Below are 24,403 nucleotides of genomic sequence, written 5' to 3' on the forward strand. Positions count from 1 at the left end.
GATATACAGACAAACTGTATGTGAAAGAGAATCGTTAGCCAAACCCTATCTAAAATAAGGGGGAAATTGTACTAGTATTCATAATTCATGTCTTGAGACCCTCCCAAAGCAAAAAGAGTATGATAAGAAGAGATCTATTATGACAATGATTTTTTTTAAGCAAGTGAATCTTTATAAATTATTTAAAATAGACAAGCCAATAGGGGTGCCTGGGTGGCTCCGTTGGTTAAGCATCTTGATTTCGGCTCAGGTCCTGATCTCAGGGTTGTGAGTTCAAGCCTCGTGTCAGGCTCTGCACTAAACATAGAGACTGGTTGGGATCCTTTTTCTCCTTCTCCCTCTGCCCGCATACCCCCACACCCCACCACACACACTTTCTCTCTCTCTTAAAAAAAAAAAAATAGACAAGCCGATAATACCAGCTAAGACTTAATATCCACAGATTCCATTACGCTGTGCCAAGTAGTAAACTAAATGCTTTACACATATATGTGTGTGATTTACATCCATATATACATATAACCTCTCAGCTGCCCTATGAGGGCAGCACATTCACTCATTTGCCAGATCACACAGGAAGAAGCTAAGCCTAAAACAGGAGATCATGCTTTTAACCATATCACATTATTATTTGCTACTTTTTATTTGTTCTCAAGTATTTCCCATTCATTTTATGTACTTGTTATTTAATCATTCGGATTCATGAAGTTTAACACTTTTTTTTTTTTTAGATCATTCATTTTTTTGTGTTACAAAAACAAAAATAAATCCAAGCAGGTAATGAAATAATCATATTGTTTTAAGTTTCTCATCCTGGGTTCTCTGTCCTAGAATTTAGTAAACAGTTCAAGGTTAGATTGCTTCAACCCTTCTTCTGGATGCTATGACATCTCCATCTTTTAACCATGTTTCTCTAGCTCAGCTTGTAACTGACTGAAGACGTCATCCTTTATGTTGTCATCATTCCAATTATCTTCCCAGATGGGTGCATCTTCATCTTCACCTTAACCAGCCCAGTCTTCCTTGAGGAACTCCTCAAACTCGTTGTCTGCTGCTTTTTCTCGGACATGGTGACCTTTGGCACCAAACACCTCTCAGGTCAAGATGAAATCTGAACTCTCACTTTTCTTCATTGAAGCCACCAAACCCCTGCCACCTCTGGGCATAAAGTTTAACCCCTGTTTACATATGATGTAAATAGTCTTTTCTCTCTTTTCTTTTCCTAGTATAGCTGGTTCACACAAATACCTACATGGTAAAGCCATTTCAATTACATTTTTCAAAAACCTAAAAAGTCAGATAATACACATCTTGTAGCTAGTTTCAGAAATCTTAGATAAAAATTACAACTGACTTAAGAGAACAACCAACAAAAATAGACATCACAACATAAAAACAAGTACAAAGGACTAAAACAAAAATATAACCATACATCTATATGCAACCTGTTTATTCTAATGCCTCCTGTGTCTCACCTACTCTGAGTTTCCTACCTCTATAGCACAATGGCCAATATTATTCATAGACAAGTCATTGGTTCCCTGAGTTAATGGGCTATGTCCCTTCCCAGGACAGAACCCTGTTTTGCCCCACACATACATGGTAATACACATCCGGGTATTCATACCCAAATCTCCCCATCACAAACCACCCCTTTTTTAGCCTTTCTTTTTCTTGTCCCCCACCCTTTTTTTTTTTTTTACATTTTTGTTTCCTTTCTTTTTCTGTACATCTTTATTATCATGCTTCGAGAAACTAAGTTCCTAAACATGCATAAGATCCTGAGCATATTTTCAACACATAATAAAATCCAGACCTTTTTATTTGTCAAAAAAAAAATACATCATATATGTTAATCTCCTCTTGTTCCCTTTTTACGTACTAAAATAATAAGTAGTTTAAATTTTCTAGTTTGCTTGAAGACAGTGAGCTTGAAGGTTAGGCCATAAGATGAAAACTTCTAATATTGGATTGGAAAATAAAGACAATCACCTATGGGAAAGGATCTTCTACTTACTTCCTGACCTGGTTTTCCCTAACTCTGGCTATGTCTGTCCACTAATCCCTCTTTCCTTAACTATCTGGGATATAAAAAGCTAACAAACAAATAAACAACAACAACAACAAAATCAAAACTCCTAATGGCAAGATCAACTGAAGAAAACAGTGACGGGAACATACATAACCTCTTCTTCCCTCCAATAATCCAGCAGGCGGCCTGACCTGGTATTTGCCACCCTACTTGTACACACAAATTTTTACTTGCTAGGTCAACTGTATTTAAACTGAAATATGGCAACTATAAATAAAATAATAAAATGGAGAGCATTTTTAGATTCCGACAAAGTCAAAGTTCATGGGGTTGCTCTCTTGAAAGCTGTAATTGAAGTCAGAGAGCCTAAAGAGAAAATAAGAAAAAAATCACTACATGGGCTGAATAATTCATATTGAAATCAGAAACATCAGATGAGGGCTGTAAGATACATCAATAGCTTAAAATGATCTCAAGTGAACAATCTGTGCCATTCTCCTTCTCTAGTCCCTGGGGGCGGGGGGGGGGGGCCAAAAAAAAAAAAGAGCTCTGAAGTCTTTTAAAGAGACTGTTATTCCATTAAATATTTGAGGCAGTTTTTGTTTCACTGGAATTAATTAACATGACCCTTCTTCTTTAAGCTCCAGCTGCATCTGATGTCACTGTGCTATGGCAAGGAAGAATGAAAGCCAGAGGAACTGAGTTGACTAAAGTGAAAAGCGTGCCCAAAAGCACTTGCAGGGCTCTTCTTGAGTCCGTGTTGGTCTATATATGGACCACATTCTAAATAAATTCAATCTATGTAATTTCATAGTTATAAAACCTTAATTGCTGCCCAACAGTAGACATTTTCAAGCTGGAATCATATATAGTGGTACCTCTCCATCTGTTTCACCCACATATTTTAAAATAATTTGGCCTCTATTCATTCAGATTTATTAAATTTCACCACAGTCTGTGACAGTTAACTTACAAAATCCTGAAAAAACAACCAATGGACAAACAAGCCAAATAAGAATACAGGAGATCGGGGCATCTGGGTGACTCCGTGGGTTATAGCCTCTGCCTTCAGCCCAGGTCACGATCCCAGGACCCTGGGATTGAGCCCTGCTTCGGGCTCTCTGCTCAGAGGGGAGCCTGCTTCCTCCTCTCTCTGTACCTGCCTCTATGCCTGCCTGTGATCTCTGCCATATAAACAAATAAAATCTTTAAAAAAAAATAAAAAGAATACAGGAGATGATTAACCTTAGAATCTAGGTTTAATATGCAGAATGGTACAGATCACAACTAAGTCTTACAGATCTGCTAAACTGATAATGACTTAAATGTCCCCAACACCTAGATTTTCATCAACTCAGACAACACATCCCAATCCTTGCTCTCACCAGGTAAGCTGCACATGACAGGTTTTGTCCCGATCCTTGTTAAACACACCACATTGGAGGCTCCAGCTCCAAAGACAAACTAGATCTCAAACTCCAGCAGGCAGTGATAGAAGAGGAAATTCTGTATGGTCCACTGATTATTCTAGGACTAAGGCACTGTTCCTGACACAGAAAATCCTTGGACCAACGAGGTGCTACCTCTGCTCCAGGGGACTGGATATCCCGAGAACTGGGCCCCTAAGGATCCCTGGTCAATATCCCAAACACTTAAGAAAGCAGCTCATTCTAAGACACACTTAATTACAGTATTTGTAAACTAAGGGTACTTAACTGAAATACATTAACCAAAAGACTACTTTTCAGAGCTTTTGAGCTCAATCTAATGTCTCAGAGATTGTTTCCCACACTACTTCTCTTGACTGAGTAAATATGTTTTTTCTTGAATAACAACTTTTGCTATACTTCTTCTCCCTTTAACCTAAACCAACATTTTCATTTCTACAGTCAACAGTTTCTGAGTAACTTGTCTATTCTGCCATTAAGTATGGATGTAGAGGCTTAACAAATCCTGAATGGCTTTTATTATCAGGGATAGTCTCCTTAATTAACAAGAAAAAGCAACTATATCAATGTGTAGATTACAATTCATCCCACCTATGACATGGCTTCCAAAATTCTGGCAGAGGAAGGGAGCTAACCTACAGCTTGATTCACCTAGCCCATTGACTAATAACCTGAATCTGTCTACATCCATAGTCCGGAGACCTTCCTTCCAGTGGAATGTTGTGGTTGGCACACTCTGAGATCTCAAACGTTTAAGAATTTATTCCTGAGTGCTTTGATATTCCTGTGGGTTTGGGTTTTTTTGTTTTTTTTCTTTTCTTTTCTTTCTTTTTTCTTTTTTTTTTTTTTAGTCCTTTTAAACTCTTACAATAAGAATAATCCCCTTAACATTGATATGATAATCACCACGTTTTTGTACCAATATTGTTATGTAGGAAAAGGAGATGTTCTGTTAATTATAATCAAATTCACTAACTACTATTGATTTCTTTTTAAAGGAACACACAAAGGCTTTTGGTTCTCTTCAATTTAAATGTAAACTGTCAAAAAACTGGAAATTACCACAGTGGACTGGTTGACTAATATATGACTGACTTATGCAATATAAAATTCTGAATCCATTAAAAAGATACTGTACAAGAATATGTATTGGCATGGAAAATGTTCATAATATACTACTTTGAGAAAAAAATCTTGCTACAGAATAGTATGTACAAAATAAACCACTTCGTTGGAGAAAATACACATAGGGAAAAAATAGGACATACATCAAAATATTAAGAATATGTGAGGACAATGAAATTACATGCAATTCTCTTTTGTATTTCTGAATTCTCCAAAGATTTGCACTGAATATTTATTATTTTTATAGTTTTTAAAAAGAAATTTTTAAAAGGAAAATAGTTCCCAAAGTAATTTTGCAAGTCATTTCTTATACTATTTCACATCTATTATTAGTAAAGGTAATGGAACATCTTTCACCATAGAAGATTCTCATTTTAGTTTTAATATAAGAGAGGCAGTTTTTCCAGTTGCCTTTAAAAATAGCAAAAAGATTTACTGGGTCACTTCCATGTGCCAGGTTTTCTCACATATTCTATTAAAAATGAAACATTAAGGATAGCCAGGGGAAAAATGGCCCACAAGGTATCTACAGTAATATATAGTCTTAGAATTTTAAAAAGACTTAGCACCACCACCACCGAACAAATAGTTTAAAACAGCTAACTTTTACTGAGCATTTATTAGTTGGGGGATTCTGATAAGAAGGAAATATGGCAGACAAAGTCCAAGTCAAGGAAAGCTGGAAGACAGGCTCAAGGAGCAAAGTTGGTTCTATGTCCCATAATGGAATATCACAGACCATCTGCATCAGAATCCTTCAAGGGACTGGTTAAAAAATGCAAATTCCTTGGGCTCCCAAACCTACTGACTCAGAGTCTCTGGAAGCAAGACTCAGGAATTTACTTTTTCTTATTTATTTATTTATTTCTTATTGGGGGGGTGGAGTGCAGAGGGAGTGAGAGAGACTCCCCGCTGAGCACGGAGCCCGACTTGGGGCTCAATCCTACAACCCTCAGATCACGACATGAGCAGAAATCAAGAGTCTGATGCTTAACTGAGTGCATCACCCAGGTGCCCTTCAGAAATTTACATTTTAAAATTACAGATGATTGCTACAGATAAAGTCTGGGGAAACTCATGTTGTGAAAGATCAAGCCAAGAGAATGGGGTTAGAAAAAGATCAAGAGTCTTAAATGTCATGACAAGGAATGAGTTGATTCTACAGTAGATAAATAGGGCAGGGGATAAGGAGCTATGGACCAGCCAGAGATTTTAAGCTGGAGAGAGCAGTGTGTTAAAATCTGTGTTTTGGCTCAGTACTGCTCACTACAGCCTGAGGTGAAAAAGACAATTGGAAGCACTGGAGAATTCAGCAAAGTGATCTATAATGAAGCATTAACACTGGCCAAGAGAACGGTTGCCACCCTGGTACCAAAAAGGGAGGTGAAAGAAAGAAGCTCACAAAGACTTACTGTTGAATAAATAAGATGACTTAAATGCTGAAATTTTTTTTTTTTAATTTTTTAACAAATATTTTTTTAAATCTGACAGACAGAGATCACAAGTAGGCAGAGAGGCAGGCAGAAAGAGAGAGGGAAGCAGGCTCCCCTGAGCAGAGAGCCCAATGCGGGGCTCGATCCCAGGACCCTGAGATCACAACTTGAGCCAAAGGCAGAGGCTTTAACCCACTGAGCCACCCAGGCACCACTTGAATGCTGAAATGTTAAAGCCAAAAATTACAGATATGAAGAGGAAGATTTGGAGAAAATTTTCCAGTGGTACTTTAATACCTTCTAGTTCATTCATTCATTCAATCATGGAAGTGTTACTCACTATGTACTCAACACTAGTCCACATGCTAGGTCAAAAAACACGAAAACCATGGAATTACACACTTTAAATGAATGAACTGTAATGTATGTGAAAGATATCTCAATGAAGTTGTTACTAAAACAAAACAAATGTGAGATTTCCCCCGTCCCTGGGAGAAAAACGTCTGCAATGCAGTGTTGTGTCAGGGCAGATGTAGACAGAGTGTTCTATAAGAATACTCAGGAACATCTTAGACAGACTAGGACCTGAAAGACATAATTCATGAACAAACAGTGGAGAAAAGCCAGGTACGGGGAATGCAGCAAAGCAGGAAGAAGGCAACCTGGAGAGCTCTTGACTTAAAGTGAAGACCTGAATGCCAGGACTGAAAATGAGACAGGAGACTGGCCTAGGGTGAAGGCAGATAAGGAAAAGGCCAGTGTATCATGGCCTCACTACTCCAGGTGTGGTCCTCAATCTGGCAACACTGGTTTCACCTAGAAGTTGTTAGAAAGTCTTGCAGCCCCATCACAGACCTACATCAGAACCTCCATTTTGACAAGATGCCTAGGTGATTTCAGATGGACACAAAAGTTTGGAAAGCACTACACTAATATATTTATTCTCAAGACAATCCTATAGGGAATTACTGAGGAATTTAAGTCAGAGAGTAACATGATCACATATGCTCCTTACATAAAGATCACTCTGGTAACAGAACAAAAAACAGATTATAGAAGGTAAGACCAAAAATTGCTTATGGTGTTGTTACAGGATCCAATGAAGAAATATAAAGGGTCCAAACAAAATAAGGATAGTACCAGGAAATGGTAAGTGATGGGGGGGGGGGGGGGTGTTTGGCTGAAGGGGGAAATCAAGACAATTTTAAGTTTTTGGTCTGGGTATATGGATGGATGTTGATGCCATTCACCAGACAGGGAATACAATTAGTAAAAATTATAGTGGCTAACATTTCTCAAATGTGTACCAGGCATTATTTTAGGTGCTATGCATGAACTATATGTCACTTAAATCCCCTTAACAACTCTACAAAGTCAGTATTACTATTATCCCATCTTCTAGATGAGGAAAGTAAGACACGAAGAAGTAGGGTAGGGAGAAAGAAAGAGGAAGGGAGGAGATGACAAGTTTAACGTCGAATATGCTAGGTTTGAGGGGCCTGTAAAGATGCCCACAGGCAGCTGTGGCAGGGATTTAGGTTTGTGAGGAGAACAAGGAGGCGGGAAACAGAGATCTGGAAGTCATCAACACAGGTTCATACCTAACTTTTCAGGAGCAGATCAGGCCACAGTGGGAGGGAGGGTAGGTGAAGGGCAGAACCTAAGAGCACCAATATCCGGGAGGTTAGAGGAGGCAGCTGAGTTTATGAAGAAGACCAAGTGGCCAGAGAGAAAGAACAATAGTTATAACCAAAGAGCAGCAATAACAAGAGCCAACAGTTAAGCCTGTTACCATCAGTTACCATTCTACGCATTTTTATATATATTAAAAAATTTAGTCACCATTAAAACCACATATACTGAGTATTATTATCCTCATTAAAAAATGGGGAAATTGTGGCACAGTAAAGTAAAGTAGTTTGGTCAAGGTCACACAGAAAGCAAAGAGCAAATCCAGGATTCAAACCCGAATGCAAACACTAAGTAAAGAGTCCATGCTTGACAGCTGGGATACACTACGTCTCTTTCAGGCACTGGTAGAGGCAGAAGCTAAGTATGGAAACAGTTGTAACCAAGTTCTCAGAACAGCATCTGGTCCACAGTGAGACCTGGGTAAACACTAATAATTTATTTGATCATTGTACTGCTATGGAGTTGTGCATTTACGCAAACCACGGTTCTTAGAAAAAAACAAATGACAACTAAAGAAGGTAAAAATCAAGGTTTTCATAGAGAAAGAAAGCAAAAAAACTTCCAACTTCTACTCAGTTTCCTATAGCTTCAATATCTAAGTTTCCACACCATCAACTTTCGACCACAATTGTGGCTACCAGTCCTTAAGCAGGCTGCGGTACACAGCAATGACTCACAGCCCCCCACCCCACCCCAAGACCCTAGATACCTTCTGAGTGTTATAAAGATTCCATTCCAGGGTGCTATCTTTAACACTGGGTATATTTTGCTCCATTCCACTTGCTTTACAGCAGGTAACTGACGTTGAAGGTCTCTCAGGTTCTTGACTATCCCCTGAAAACACACTTAGGCTCTGACCACTCCCAACAAATGGTAATTTGTTCTAATTAGGAGCATATGTTGTCTACAATAAAAGGGTAACATATTTTCAGGTAATTTCCAAATTTCCAAGTTATACTGTATTTTGTTTATGCCCTTAAGACAATGGCTTCATGGTTGGTTTAATTCTTTCTAATTTAATAATTCTATCTGGCCCAGATTCCCCCCAAGTCGAGGATAAACAATGAATAAGAGTAACAATGAGGAAAATGGTCAAGAAAAGAAAATAGTTTAGCTTTCCAAAAGGTTAGGTTTTTGAAGTAAATTTATATATTTCTATCTAAGAGCATTTCTCAAAACACAATAAAGGCACTGGATGGCAGAAAGCATCTCACATAAGCGGGACATCTGGTCATCCTAGCCCTGAAGCAATATACATAAAAAATGCTATTTTTAAAACAAAATAAATGTGAATACCCTACCCCAGCATAAATGTAAATATCAACACTTGTCAAAGAGACTTGGAATATAAAATTGACTAAAATTAATTCAAAGATTTATGTACAAAGATGCTCACCATAGTACCTATCTTAGTGAAAATGCCCAGCAGTAAATAAATTATGGTACATCCAGGTGATGGAATATTATCCAACCACTAAAAATATTCTCAATGAATGTTTAATAATATAAAAATTTTCACAATATATATTAAGTTTTAAAAAATCATAAAAATTACTGTATCAATATAGATGAAAGACTTAAGGAAATAAATTAATAATTAACAATTATTATCTCTGGGTAGTATTAGTTTATTTCTAATTTTCTTTTTCTTTTTTTAATTTTCTTCCTTTATATGTTTCTGTATTTTCAAAATTGTCTGAGATGTACGATTTCTCTAAGCAGAAAAAAAATTACCAAAAAGTTATTTTTTAAAAGTTTTTTTTTCTTGGGGCGCCTGGGTGGCTCAGTGGGTTAAGCCGCTGCCTTCAGCTCAGGTCATGATCTCAGGGTCCTGGGATCGAGTCCCGCATAGGGCTCTCTGCTCGGCAGGGAGCCTGCTTCCTCCTCTCTCTCTCTGCCTGCCTCTCTGCCTGCTTGTGATCTCTCTCTGTCAAATAAATAAATAAAATCTTTTAAAAAAAAAAGTTTTTTTTCTTTAAGATTTTATTCATTTTTCTGACAGAGAGACACAGCGAGAGAGGGAACACAAGCATGGAGAGTAGGAGAGGGAGAACCAGGCCTCCTGCTGAGCAGGGAGCCCAATAGAGATCTATATCCTAGAGCCCTGGGATCATGACCAGAGCGAGCCTAAGGCAGATGCTGAACAACTGAACCACCCAGGCACCCCTAAAAGTTTTTTCCAAAAAATTTCTGCTTCTATTTCTAACTCTTTTCCACTTTTTCTTACCCTAGTCTAAGCCTTAAGGTCTAGGGCAGATGTTCTCGAGTAGGGCAGAGCGAGGCCAGATTTGACACCCCCCCAAACCCGGGGATATTTGGCAATGTCTGTAGATCATATGGATTGGTTATTACAACTGGGGGTGAGAGATGTTACTGGATCTAGCAGATAAAGGTTAGGGATTTGGCTAAAATCCTACAATACACAGGAAAAGCCCACAGAAAGGAAGGATTATCTAGACTACTATGGCAGTAGCACAGAAGTTGAGAAATTTTGGTCTAAGATGAAAAAATATCAGTAAAAACAGGAAGAATGGGTTAATACAATATTAACTCTAGTGGGTTTAACTTTTTTACTTCTATACTAAGATATATATATATATATATTCTAATATATAGGAATATATATATATAGAAATATATTCTAATAAATATATTCTAATATATTCCTATATATTAGAATATATATATATATCTTAGTATAGATATATATATATATTAGAATATATATTAGAATATATATATATATTCTATTATATATATATATATATATATAGAATATATAGAAAGAGACAGAACTATCTATCTATATATTCTATATATTCTATATATTCTGACTTGATAAACATTTAATCCAGGTTTTGACCCAAATTCTATATTAAAATACAGATGTCCTGATTTTATGAAAAACATCTCCAGGACTTCTGTTCCCAGCATGAGCATGACGCTTGTCAAATTAGAAGTAAGATTTTTCTCAGCTTGAGCATATAGAGACCAATTCCAGGTAAAAATTTTTTAAGGACTGCTACAAAAATGTTTTAAAGTGAGGTCATATCCTTAAAAAAATAGCTGGTCCCCTTATTGTATATACTCCAGTATAAACAAAATAAAATATGCAAAACTAAGTTCTAACTAGTCTAAAGTGTAGTCTAACACAAAAATGTTTGTTTAAAACATAGATACTCCAATACACAGAAAATAATTTATGTAAACTAATGAGAAATTACTTCCTATTGTGATGTCAGATTCAGGGAGTGGTAAAGCAAAAAGTACCAGGATTTGAGGAAATGAAGTTTCCTCCTTAATCTAAGAAGTCACTAAATAACAATTCACTTCATAAGAATTTATTTTATCCCATTTTAGGGAGGTGTGTGTGTGCACACGCATGTGTATTGGGTATAACAAAGCACAACAGAGCATTAGGGTGAGGAAATTAAATAAAGGAGTAGGGTGTCTAGGAGCAGACAACAGTGTAGAACGCAAGAAAGCAGAAAAAGAACACTGGAAATGAATAAAACAGGAATAACAAATTTTACAACTTATCTGTAGATGGAAATGGGGGAAAAGAATAATGTATTCAAAAACATGAAGGAAATGAGGGGAAATAAAACACTGAGGATATATGGCAGAAAAAGATCAGAACAGAAGAAGACATAGGGTTCATAACCCCCGATCAAGACTAAATGAAAAATACTTTTCAAATCTTCCATCTCTGATACGCTTTCAGTAACATTTGTTTATATGGATTCTCATTGGCTCTTTTTTTTTTTTTTTTTTTTTTTGACAGAAATCACAAGTAGGCGGAGAGGCAGGCAGAGAGAGAGAGAGAGAGCAGGAGGAAGCAGGCTCCCTGCCGAGCAGAGAGCCCGATGCGGGACTCGATCCCAGAACTCTGGGATCCCAGAACTCTGGGATCATGACCTGAGCGGAAGGCAGAGGCTTTAACCCGCTGAGCCACCCAGGCGCCCCTCATTGGCTCTTTTAAAAAAAAAAAAAATTCAAAATGATTCTATGGTTTGCAGGAGCGGGGGAGGGAGAGATTTCCAATGTCCTCGCCATGCAAAAGGAGGGGCAGAATTCAATTGCTTTGTATTTTTAGTAACTTATTCGTGGTGGATATTAACTATTCTTTCTGAGGGGCAACAACTTTCAGCCACCCCACCAGGTCTGAGTGGAGCTATCAATTATGATGTCCTATCCTCCGCCTGGTCTTTGAGATGAGCTTGACTATGCATAATATCCCCCGCCCCTCCTTACACAGCACAGTGGAAGGAGAGGGCACATGACCCCTAGCAAACGCAACCAGAGTTCTTTTACCAGACTTCCTCCAGGCCTAGAACTGGAAGATCATGTGATCTGCAGGTGCCACTGACCATCTTTTTCACCACGAAAAGAGCTGTCATGTGGATGAAACCAACGGTAAACAGCACAATTTGACATGAAAGCCAGTGACAAGAGAGCCTCAGAGACCATTTTCTGGCCTTGAATCCCTGGGCCTGGGCGTCCAGGTCATAGAGGCAAATAAAATCGTTTTTAGCTTTGAGTTGTGTTTGTTACTTCCAACTGAAATAGCTCTGGCTGGTAAACTGCTTAACACTGTCAAAGAGATGTTTGTTAAGTTAGTATCTCAGAACTATGAGGCATGAATTATCCAGAACCTTTTTTAAAAATCTATTACATCTTAGCTGTCAGCATAACTTGAGGTAATAAGTTTCATAAATATATAAACTTAATGTTTAAAGAAGAAATTCATTTTAAATGACACATTTATTTCAGGATCTAACAAGTATCTCTACTGAGGTCTGATGTTACAAACTTGTTATTCTTGATGTTAAATACTTCCCCAATTTCCACCTTCACCTTTTTAAATTAAAGAGTCCTGCCTTTCTAATCTACCTACTTTACTGCCACAATCATTTTATTTCTCCCATTCTGAAATTCCTCTAGTTTCAGAGTGTTTTTATCAAGAAGTAGAAACCCCAACCATCCACAGAGGATTCCTGGCCAGGAAAATGCAAGTTTGTTTTGTTTTATTTTGTTTGTTTTCTTTTTAAAGGAGATAGTTTATTGACTATACTGCAAAAAGGGAGCAGAAGGCAGAATAGCAAAGGAGAGGCTGTCCGATGAAAAATGCAAGTTTCTGTATGAGTGACTAAGGAGAGACAAAACTTATCTTTGTAGTGTCCGGCCTCCCTCCAGTTCAGTAATGTGTTCATGTTTTTGGCCATAGCAGCACATTGGGCCAAAAGTTGTAGATAGATGTACTTCCGCCTGGATTTTAACCAAGTTTGGAGCCATTATTTTGAAACCAAAACATAATCATACCATCCCTAAGTTCCACAATTGGCAAAAAGTCTCTATTGTACAAGATGTTTAATGCTAATGGCTGCTGGTTTAGGGGACTTCCAGCTGAGGAGGGCCTCAAAGAGAAAGGGAAAAAAAGCCAGGGATAAGTTTGTGCAGCTTAAAAATCTGTTACCACCACAAACCCAGTATGACATTACAACCAAGGTAGATGGAACTGGACAATTGAACAAAGGGCATTTTAGCACACCAAGGACCTAAGGACCCAAGGCATCAAAGGCAGACACTGGGGTAAGCATGTTAAGTAAAGATGAAATAAACCACCTAAATACCTCCACCACCCACTCTCACCTCCCACTGTGAATGAAACTCCACAGGAGCCACACCCCAGCTCAGTCCTCTACATTAAGTATCTCTCCTGGTTGGGTTAAGGTGAAACCACAATATATATTTTAAAAACAGACAAATAATTCTTCCTGCTGTCCCAATGGGTAAGCACAACTCTAGTACACTGGATTTTATTTTAAAAATTATCATTTTAGGGGCGCCTGGGTGGCTCAGTGTGTTAAAGCCTCTGCCTTCTGCTCAGGTCATGATCCCGGGGTCCTGGGATCGAGCCCCGCATCGGGCTCTCTGCTCAGCAGGGAGCCTGCTTCCTCCTCTCTCTCTCTCTGCCTGCCTCTCTGCCTACTTGTGATCTCTGTCTGTCAAATAAATAAATAAAATCTTAAAAAAAAAAATTATCATTTTAGGGGCGCCTGGGTGGCTCAGTGGGTTAAGCCTCTGTCTTCAGCTCAAGTCATGATTTCAGGGTCCCGGGATCGAGAACTGCATCGGGCTCTCTGTTCAGCGGGAGGCCTGCTTCCCCCTCTCTCTCTGCCTGCCTCTCAGCCTACTTGTAATCTCTGTCAAATAAATAAAATATTTTTTAAAAATTATCATTTTAGCTATACAAAGAATAAACTGGGAAAGAGAAGAAGTTTAGCACAAGAAACTCCTGAGGATGATGAAAATGTTCTATACCTTGCTTATGGTAATAGTTACATGATAGAATATATTTGTCAAAACTCACTGAACTAGGGGCACCTCAGTCGTTAAGCGTCTGACTTCAGCTCAGGTCATGATCCCAAGGTCCTGGAATCGAAACCTGCATTGGGCTCCCTGCTCAGTAGGAGGCCTGCAGCTCCCTCTCCTACTGCCTCTGCTTATGTTTCTTCTCTTGCTCTCTGTCAAATAAATAAATAAAATCCTAAAAAAGCAAAACTGGTATGGCACTTTGCCCCACAGAGACTGGATTCAAAACACACACACACACTTGCTGAACTACACAGTTGAAATAAGTGGATTTTATTACATATAAATTATTACCTCACTAAGTTTATTATAAAGAGAGACAGCTGGAAGGAAAGGAGAAGACAAACTCCACAGGGAGACAAATGCTAAAGGTCTGGAAAGACACTACGGGAAGAAGACATGCTATCCGGGGATGGAATAGGGGAGTGGGGTTGCCCACATGATGTTCTACCTAGGGCGAGGCCTTATTCCATAGATCACCCAGGAATTTCTACTTCTGAGAATTTCTTACACTTTATTAGGAATTGCCGAAAGTGGAAACAAATAAATCAATCTATCCTCCGGTGGGCCATGTGCCCCTAGATACTCCCAATGGAGGTGAAATCCATTATAAGTTAAAAACAAAGAAGCTAAATTACCTTCTGAGATAAGATGTAAGGTAAGAGGGGTTTTCTCTCCTCTCCCACACTTTTCTATAGTGCCCCCACCACCCTGCCCCAACACTTTGGAGGTTGTAGCTAAATCCCAGAAACCCCATTCACAGACCCTCTTCCAGAGTTTCCCTCCTTTGAACAGTTAAAAGCACTAGGAAGATTTAAAATGTTTTTCTGGTGGCCTCATGAAAATTAAAACCTCTTTGTACTCTTTCAGCCACTGGGCAATATACCAGACATTCATACTTCAAGAGATAATAACAAATTTCAAGAAAGTCATGAGCTTTCTTCTTTGCTCAAGCAGTCTGAAGTATTTCTGAGTAGCTTACAAGTTCCACAGTCCACAAAAATTCATGGTTTAATGGGAATTAACTTCCAGTTTCCAAAGCTAGAGCTACTGGTGTTAACTTACACTGTTCCCTCTCCTTCCCACCCTATATCTCATCCATTATAGAGACCTGTCTCCCAAGTTGGTCCCCTTCCTTCCCTTCCCATCTGCCTGTGCCTCAGTCTACCAGGCAATCATTTCCTATTCTGTTTCCTGCAACAGTTTCTTTGGTTTCCCTTGGCTCCCAGCTCTCCTCTCTATTACTCATCCTGTTCAACCTGCCTGAAGACGTGCTTACTTGTTTAATCACTTCTTTATACCCTACTTCATTCCTACAAGGAGACTAGTCATCCCAAACCATTATTTACAGGAGACAGACTATTAGGGACATCAGGAGGATAAATAGAAGAAGCATGACAGGACACTTGAGTAAATCAAATGTACTTACTAAACCCCAAATCTGGCACATGATCAGACATGAGGTTTCTGTCCTGCTTTCAGATGTTGAAAGTAGTCTGAAAAAATGTACTTTCAAGACGAAAATGTAAGAATTTCCAGGATTGATGGTAAAGGGAAGAGGCCCAGAAAAAATCTAGGCTTCAGTAGGTATGAAGGAATATGGTAGGAAAGGAAGAGTACAGATATACCATCTATTGGCCTAAACTGCTATCTCATCTAGGAAAGGTTACATGGCTTCTCAAGCAGGGGTTTTAAAGGTTTTTGTACAGTTACAAAACTCAGCATCCTGATACACAGTGGGACTCTTAATTAAACAACTTCAGGTAATCTTGGCCATTCTGTAGTATTTTTGGTGTTATCCCTGCTTGGGAAGTTCATGTGAGGAGGACTATCATTCCAACTCTCCTCCACAAATGCGGAATCCTCTGAAGTTACTGAAAGCATCTATGGGTGACAGTATGATTCATATAGCCACTGGCAAGTCAAAACTAGCAAATATTTTCAAAATCAGAAGCAGTGAGATATCTTAGCCATTTTCAATTCTTTTGGGAACAAGCTAGGTGGATCTAAAAACAAATTGGCCCACAACTCTGTGAATATACTAAAAACCACTGAACTATAAACTTTAAGTTGGGAATGGAATGGTATGTAAATTACCTCTTAATAAAGCCTTTACTTTAAAAACCAACGAACATATTTTAACCAAAATGTTAGTTTCCAGAAATGCTATATCCTAGGAACCTAGTTATTGCCCTTAAAATGTTTATACTGCCTGGAAAAATTTACAAAATGGAAGCCCTGATAAATTACTGTGACAAAACCATTATCATTTTAGCAACAAATAAACTGAATGGTCTCTTTCCTTTCACAGTAATGGGAGCTGATCTGTATCACACATCAAAATCTGCTTTGAATGATATTTTTTAAAAGGGTACTTTTCAGATTTAACCACTATGTTGAATACCATAATTATGACATGTCACTAATACATCTTTCCTTGTAATCTACTCCAGAACTTCCTTCCCCATAATCCTCTGTGAAGAAAAAAGTCCTTGTGTTTATCCATTGATTTAACTTCTAATGATTTCCCTCTTCCTCTAGTAATCACTACCCAAGCTTTTACCTCTGGAATCATTCCAACCTTCCCCATGTCCCGACCCACTCCCTAATTTCTACTTAGAAATATCACACCAGCTGTCTGCCTGCTGTGGAGGTAACAACAGGTTATTTATGCTCCCAGATATTCAAAGTAGGTCAAGAATATAAAAAACAGACTGTGAATCCTTTGAGGGAAAGGGCTGTGTCTTGTTCATTGTTCGAACCTCTCAATATTAAGGACAGTACCTAGCACCTGGGAGGTGCTCAAAAAATATTTTGACCCACCATTAAGCGAAGGTCCATTCACAAAAAGAATTAAGTCAACAAATAGCCAAGACACTAGAATATACTTGGACATAAATGTATTTAAAAGGCAATTTAAGGGGCGCCTGGGTGGCTCAGTGGGTTAAGCCGCTGCCTTCGGCTCAGGTCATGATCCCAGGGTACTGGGATCGAGCCCCACATCGTGCTCTCTGCTCAGCAGGGAGCTTGCTTCCTCCTCTCTCTCTGCCTGCCTCTCTGCCTACTTGTGATCTGTCAAATAAATAAATAAAATCTTTAAAAAAAAAAAAAGGCAATTTAAGCTCAACTTACTCTTGATGTCTAAAGCAGCCTGTCTTTACAACGACTAGAAGGTGAATTTTAAGAGCGTGTGATGAAGCTATGACCAAAAGCCAAAACCTTGAGATTTAAAAATCATAGTGTTTTTATTTTATTTTATTTTATTTATTTGACAGAGAGCTATCACAAGTAGGCAGAGCAGCTGGCAGAGAGAGAGAGAGAGAGAGAGAGAGGAAAGCAGGCTCCGAGCAGAGAGCCTGATGTGGGGCTCGATCCCAGGGCCCTGAGATCATAACCTGAGCCGAATGCAGAGGCTTAACCCACTGAGCCACCCAGATGCCCCTAGAAATCATAGTTTTTTTTTAATTTTTTTCTGAAAAATTATTTTGGGAGAAAAAAGCTGATTCAAGACCAAGAGCAATTTATTATCCAATCAGTCTCTAGTTAAGCAGTCTACAATTAGACAGCTCAGGGAGGGACTCCTCATTGTGCACAGTGTAGAATGGAGGGCTATACAAAGTAACTAAGGAATGTTTACAGACTTGTATCTCTTCATAGGAAAATGCCTCTGATATTTCTCAGTACCCACTTCATACCATCATTATGAGGATTAAATGAGTTAATATTTGTAAAGAACTTAGAGTAGTACCTGGCGCATAGTTAGGATTAATGTTTATTAATAAAGTAGCCAAATCTGTTTCCAATTACATTCATTCATACATTAGAAACCTACAATGCCGGGGCACCTGGGTGGCTCAGTGGGTTAAGCCGCTGCCTTCGGCTCGGGTCATGATCTCAGGGTCCTGGGATCGAGTCCCGCATGGGGCTCTCTGCTCAGCGGGGAGCCTGCTTCCCTCTCTCTCTCTCTCTCTCTGCCTGCCTCTCTGTCTACTGTGATCTCTCTCTGTCAAATAAATAAATAAAATCTTTAAAAAAAAAAAAAAAAAGAAAAAGAAACCTACAATGCCTAAGAAAATTACCAGGTTTAGGGGTGCCTGGGTGGCTCAATGGGTTAAAGCCTCTGCCTTCGGCTCAGATCATGATCCCAGGTCATGGTCCTGTGATGGAGCCCCACATGGGGCTCTCTGCTCGGCAGGGAGCCTGCTTCCCTTCCTCTCTCTCTCTCTCTCTGCCTGCCTCCCAGCCCACTTGTGATCTCTGTCTAGCAAATAAATAAATAAAATCTTTTAAAAAAAGAAAGAAAGAAAATTACCAGGTTTAGAGAGAAGTTCCAATTGTACAGTATTTTAAGTCTGTGGCTAGAAAGGCGTTTCACGGTAAAATTAATCCTATACCCATTTCTTGAGAAATTCATGGGTTACAAAAGCTTTCCCATCTAATTCCTAGGTTTGATCCTCACAAGAGCCTTGAAAGATGCAGAGCAGGTATAATTAACTCCACTTACCGATAAGAGACAACTGAACAAAAGAAGTTAAGTGACTCGCCCAAGGTCATACAGTAAGTGAAAAGGCCTGGGCTAGAATCCAGGTCTCTTGATGGCAGGTCCATTCTAAAAACATGCTGCGACTTGGGTCCTGGGCTTACTGGGGTCACATTTGTAAACAATAATTCTAAGATCCTAAATGGAGATTCTGCAGCTAACACGAACTTGGAAAGTTAAGCCCATTCTGTTAACTGGAACTAAAGGTAATTAATAGTTGGCAAAACACCTACGTTACAGTGAGTTACAGTATAAAGTGCCATGACGACACACATTCACAGAGCACCACACACTGCCCAAGCCGAATGTTCAGAAGTCTTCAAAGGGACAGTTCTCCAAAATAGGCCATTCGTGCAAAGATTAGCAGACCCAGAAAATAAGAATGTCGGTGTAAGAGAGAAAAGGCTGCCGCTGTCCTTACACTAAACCCTGAAGGAAAGCCTCGCCCCAGCGGACGGGAAAGGCAGGGAGTGTAACAAGGCTCGGAGGGATTACACGTAGGTAGCAACTCCCGGGGACCAAGGAGAGCCGACGATCCCAGCCCGTGAATCATCTCGCATCCAGCCGGCTGCGTCCTCCCCAGGCGCTCGCCACCCCCGGGAAGCCATCTGAAACGCGGCGGCTGAAGGTGAGAAGCGGCTGGCGGCCGTGTGCAGGGTTCCCAACAGCCGCACGGAAAGGCTGGCTGGTGGCAGAAGTGGCCCCGCATACCAGCACAAGGCGTTATTCCAAGCGCCCGTCCCCACGGGAGGGAGCATCTCCTCGCGCCGATCGAGCATCTCCCGCGGCCAGGATTTCTTCCAAACCCAGCCGGCGGGCGGGGCAGCCCTGACCCAGGCCCCCTTCCCAGTCGGAAACCCGCCGAGCCGCCCGCCAGGGGAGCGGGGCAGCGGCCCCAGAGGGCCCCCCGAGGCAGGCCGCCCTCCGCCGCCGACGCCCGAAAGAGGAAGGCGCCTCTGCGGCAGGAGGGCCGGGCGGGGGATTTCGAAACGCGGGGGACCGGGGTGCTGCGGCCGCCGGGCCCTCGCACCCCCGCCCCGCCCCGCCCCAGCCTGACAGCCCGCGGCGCCCGCCGCGGCGGCCCCCTCCCCACGGCGCCGCCCGCCTCACCTTTGTGTAGAGCTCGGACGCGGCCATGGCGGGGTCCCGCGGCGCCGACGCCCCCCGCCTGAGCGGAGGCCGTACCTCGCCTGGGCGGCCGCCCGCGCCGACTAGGAAGCGCCCAGGCAGCCGCCGGCAGGGAACGGGGCAGGGCCGGGTGGGGCGAGGGTGCCGGGCGGGGCGGGGCGCCTCAGGCGCGGGCGGCCCGCGGGGGCCAGGCCATCACTGCCCCGCGCGCCGCGAGCAGGCGCGAGCGCTCCGCGTGCCCGGGGTCCTCGGGGTCGCCGCCGCAGCCGCCTGGGCGGCCGGTGATGCTGCCGCCGCTGCCGCCGCCGCCGCCGCCGCCCTGTGCATTGTGGGAGCGGGAGGAGGCTGCGCTCCGGCGCTACCCCCGCGGCTGCCCCCGGCGCTCGCCCGCGCACGCGGCCTCCCCTGGGCGGTCCGCCCAGAGCATCCTCCGCCTGACCGCGTGCGCGGCCGCCGCCGAGGCTCCGAAGCGCGCCCCCGACCTCTCTTCCGTGGCACACCTGCCCCGGGGGCGCGTCACGCCCCGGACGCCCCTCTCCCCTAAGCGAGCCCTGGACTGCGCAGTACGGCCCAGCCACCGAGAGGGGCGGCGATAGCTGGTGGCACTGCGCGTGTCCAGGTAAATCACTGGGAGTCTCCAGCTGCTTTTCCTCTTCTGAGCATTTCTGGGGAAAGGGTTTGGGAGGAAGCTTCTTCCAAGTCAATAGAACAACCTAGAACTCAGAAGAATCCTGTTAGGAGCAGCGGTCTGGGAGCTGGGTAGGGAGGACCAGTAATTTGAAATAGAAGATCACCAAGTTCACCCTAAAAACCTGGGCATCTGAAACAAGATGCCCCTAGGGGGGAACCCAGGTGCCCACCTCTCCTAGACCTATATGTCTGCAAACGTATACCACTACCCTTCTGCCCCAGCCTTCTTCCTCCTCCTATTCTGAGTGATGATCGATTCCATGGTGCCATGGAAGCTATCCAGAAGCCAGCCGAAAATTGCAGAGGACTTTTGTGGAAAGTCCATACTGCAAATGAATTCTGTAGATTATGCAACTGGTTTTGGCTCAGGTCATGATCTCAGGGTCCTGGGATCCAGTCAGGCGGTGGGCTCCCTACTCAGTGGGGAGTCTGCCTCCCGCTCTCTCTGTCCCCCTCATATCTCTCCTCCCTGCTCATGCTCTCTCTCTCTCAAATAAATAAAATCTTAAAAAAAGAAAGAAATCAAAGTAGTCTCAGGAGTGGCATTCAATGTGCTCACCCTTATCCTTGCACATCAAGCCCAAGAATGTAGTCTTACCACCTCTGACCCCATACTATCTTCACCTACCTGCTCTGCACCCGCCGTACTTTCACTCCTGGTTGACTGAACTCCTTGTTTTGTTCATCCTAGCCTCTTATTTCTTTGAACTCTCAAGTGCCTTCCTGGCAATCTGGGATGGTTTCTATCAAGACCATGTCTCAACAATGACCCCTCGGTTGTGTGTGTATCCAGCATGTGTATGTGAAAGAAGACCATTGCTATGGGGGGTGGGGACACTTGGCACCAGTCCTCACTCCCTGGAATTCAAGCCTGTCCTTCCCTTGCTCACTGCCCACAATCCCCTCATAGATGCCATTGGTAATGGCTACAGAGTCCAAAGACCCAAAGAGTTCTCTCTGTTTCCTCCAATTCTAAAATCACATCTCTTTCATGTTTTGGAGTCCCACACCCTTTCTTTGTCCAGACATAAAAAGGGGAAATGTGCAGCTGTGACCAGTACAACAAAAGAACACTGGATTGAGATTTTGGAGGCTTGAATTCTACCTCTTATAATTTCTTCAAGCCTTATGAAAGGTGGTAACCACTGCTTTCTCACTCTCAGATAATTCTTACCTCTCAGGACTGCTGGGAAATGCTGGTGAACGAGTTCAGGGCATACACCCCAGGGTATACTGCTTTGGCATAGAGTTTGGAGGACTTGGAAAACAGCAAATACAAGAAAAAAACACTTTGATTTCCTTCTTTTTTAAAAAGCAGGAAATGAAAGATGTCTTCCCTATACCAGAAGGAAAGTAACATTGTTATCATCAAGGAGAAGCTGAGATCAAAAGAATTCTGTACCAACAGACATTCGTTAAAATAATTCTTATCTTCCCTTCTCCTGCCCACATAGTTTAATCACTTTTCCACAATTGCCTCTCTTTGTTTCACCCAAAGTACAAGCAAGCAGATTTTGTCATTTCTCTGGGTATTCATTTCATTATGAATGCTCCTGTGTCACAATAAAACAATATTAATATATATGTCGCTTCTCCTTTTAATCTATCTTTGTCAGTTTAATTTTCAGACCAAGCCAGGGACCTTTAGAGAGTTAAGGAAAACTTTTACTTCCCCTATTTGGACAAAAAGTTTTTAAAAAATGTCTTATGGATATCAGTGTCTTTTTTCTTTTTCTTTTTTTTTTTTTGGACCAAAAGAAAAAGTTGGAGGATAAAAAAGTAGGCCATAGTAGGAGAAAAGTAGTAGGGATGAAGAAGAGGAGAAGGATTCTCTACCCTTGACTTGACTTTACCTCATTCAGAAAAAGAATAGACTTAAAAAATGAACCAAGGGACACTGGGGTGACTCAGTCATTAAGCATCTGCCTTCAGCTCAGGTCATGATCCCAGAGTCCTGGGATCGAGCCCCACATCAGCTCCCTGCTTGGCAGGAAACCTGCTTCTCCCTCTCCCACTCCCCCAATTGTGTTCCTTCTCTCACTGTGTCTCTCTCTGTCAAATAAATAAATAAAATCTTAAACACACACACACAACAACAACAACAACAAAGTGACAAGGAACTCTAATGGCTGCCTCCCTTACCTTAACCATGTATATTCACAGTCCCAAGCAATTTGTCATTAGTGAAGTATGGAAACCAGCAATAGTTACAGCTCTCCAGGATTTAGGATGTCCCCCTCCCAAAAAGTAGCCAGATGTCATTGTATATTTTAAGTCAATAAAGTTCTCAATTATCACATTATAATTGGGAACATTTTCATGTAGGTTTTCTTCAAATAAAAACAATGTCCAAACTAATGTGAAAAATCCTTCTCCTCCAAAGCATTCATGGGTATTTTTTTTGTAACCAATATTGAGAGTTTTGATGTGCCAGAAACTGTTTTGCATGCTGAGGATTTATGAATGAACAACACAGATGAAATCTCTGACCTCACGGAGCTTACATTCTAACCAGGGAGACACTTATAAAGGTAGAAGGTAAAGATGACAAGTATTCATTTGCTGGGGCTGCCGCAATAAGTACCACACACTATGGCTTAAACTGTAATGTGCCGTATGATCTGAAGGCTAGCAGTCTCAGATCAAAGTGTTGGCACTGTTGGTTTCTTCTGGAAGATGGGAGGGAGACTCTGTTCCAGGCCTCTTTCCTACATCTGAATTGTTTGCTAACAATCTTTGGCATTCATTGAATTCTGTTGCCCGCCCCAGTCTTGGTCTTTGTCTTCCCCTGGCATTCTCCCTGTGTGCATGCGTGCCTGTGTCTAAATATCACCCTTTCTCGTATGTGTGTGTGTGTGTGTGTGTGAGAGAGAGAGAGAGAGAGAGAGAGGCGTGCATATATATTTTTTTTTCTTTTTTTTTTTTTTAAGATTTTATTTACTGGGGTACCTGGGTGGCTCAGTGGGTTAAGCCTCTGCCTTCGGCTCAGGTCATGATCTCAGGGTCTTGGGATCAAGTCCCTCATCATGCTCTCTAACTCGGAAGAGAGCCTGCTTTCTCCTCTCTCTCTCTCTCAAATAAATAAACAAAATCTTAAAAAAAAAAAAAAAAAAAGAAAAGGATTTTATTTCTTTATGACAGAGAGACAGCAAGAGAGAGAACACAAGCACGGAGGATCTGGAAAGGAAGAAGCAGGCTCCTCAGTGGGCAGGGAGCCCAATATGGGGCTTGATCCCGGGACACTGTGATTATGACCTGAGCCGAAGGCAGAGGCCCAACGGCTGAGCCACCAAGGCGCCCATAAATTTTGCCCTTTTAAAAGGATACAGTCATGTTGGATTAGGGCCACCTTAATGACCTCATTCTAACATGATCATCTACAAAGACCTTATTTCCAATTAAGGTTTCATTCACAGGTATTGGGGGTAGGAAGGATTTAAGCATCTTTTGGGGATGAAGACGGGGGTCACAATTCAACCCATAATTGTGGGCAATGGAGAAAAACTAAACAGGGAAGACAGAATGTCAGCAATTTTAGTAGGTTGTCCACTGCTTTATTCACATTGAAAAAAATAACTTTTTGGAGGGTCTATTTGTGCTAGCACTTGAGATAATAAAGATAGAAATGAATGAAATATGATCCTTGCCCTGGGAGGGCACTATAATGAGCAGCTGCAGGAGTAGGGGAAGAGGCAGTCCATGCTGCATGGTCATTAGTGATTCTAATTCTTTAAGATTAGCCCAATTCTAGGGGTGCCTGGGTGGCTCGGCGGGTTAAAGCCTCTGCCTTCGGCTCAGGTCATGATCCGAGGGTTCTGGGATAGAGCCCCGCTTCCAGCTCTCTCCTCAGCAAGGAGCCTGCTTCCTCGTCTCTTCCTGCCTGCCTCTCTGCCTACTTGTAATCTCTATCAAGTAAATAAATAAAATCTTTAAAAAATAA

The 24,403-nt window shown here is 41.6% G+C and overlaps 1 protein-coding gene across 8 annotated transcripts in view; it reads right to left on the minus strand.

The window, feature by feature from the left end:
* The window catches only part of MYO5A (myosin VA), a 189,742-nt gene extending 169,414 nt beyond the window's left edge, over positions 1–20,328 (minus strand). For 2 of the 8 annotated variants that reach the window (XM_045067909.1, XM_045067906.1), the window contains exon 1: positions 19,756–20,328. In XM_045067909.1, coding sequence (XP_044923844.1) covers positions 19,756–19,782 — 27 coding nt within the window. In that variant the 5' untranslated portion in view covers positions 19,783–20,328. The remainder of the gene's footprint in view (positions 1–19,755) is intronic. The other 6 variants (XM_045067911.1, XM_045067907.1, XM_045067912.1 and 3 more) reach the window with 3 other exon arrangements.
* Positions 20,329–24,403: the final 4,075 nt, after the last annotated feature.

The sequence above is a fragment of the Mustela putorius genome, unplaced genomic scaffold, assembly GCF_011764305.1.
Source record: "Mustela putorius furo isolate JIRA1106 unplaced genomic scaffold, ASM1176430v1.1 tig00003898_pilon_pilon_pilon, whole genome shotgun sequence".
NCBI lineage: Eukaryota > Metazoa > Chordata > Mammalia > Carnivora > Mustelidae > Mustela > Mustela putorius.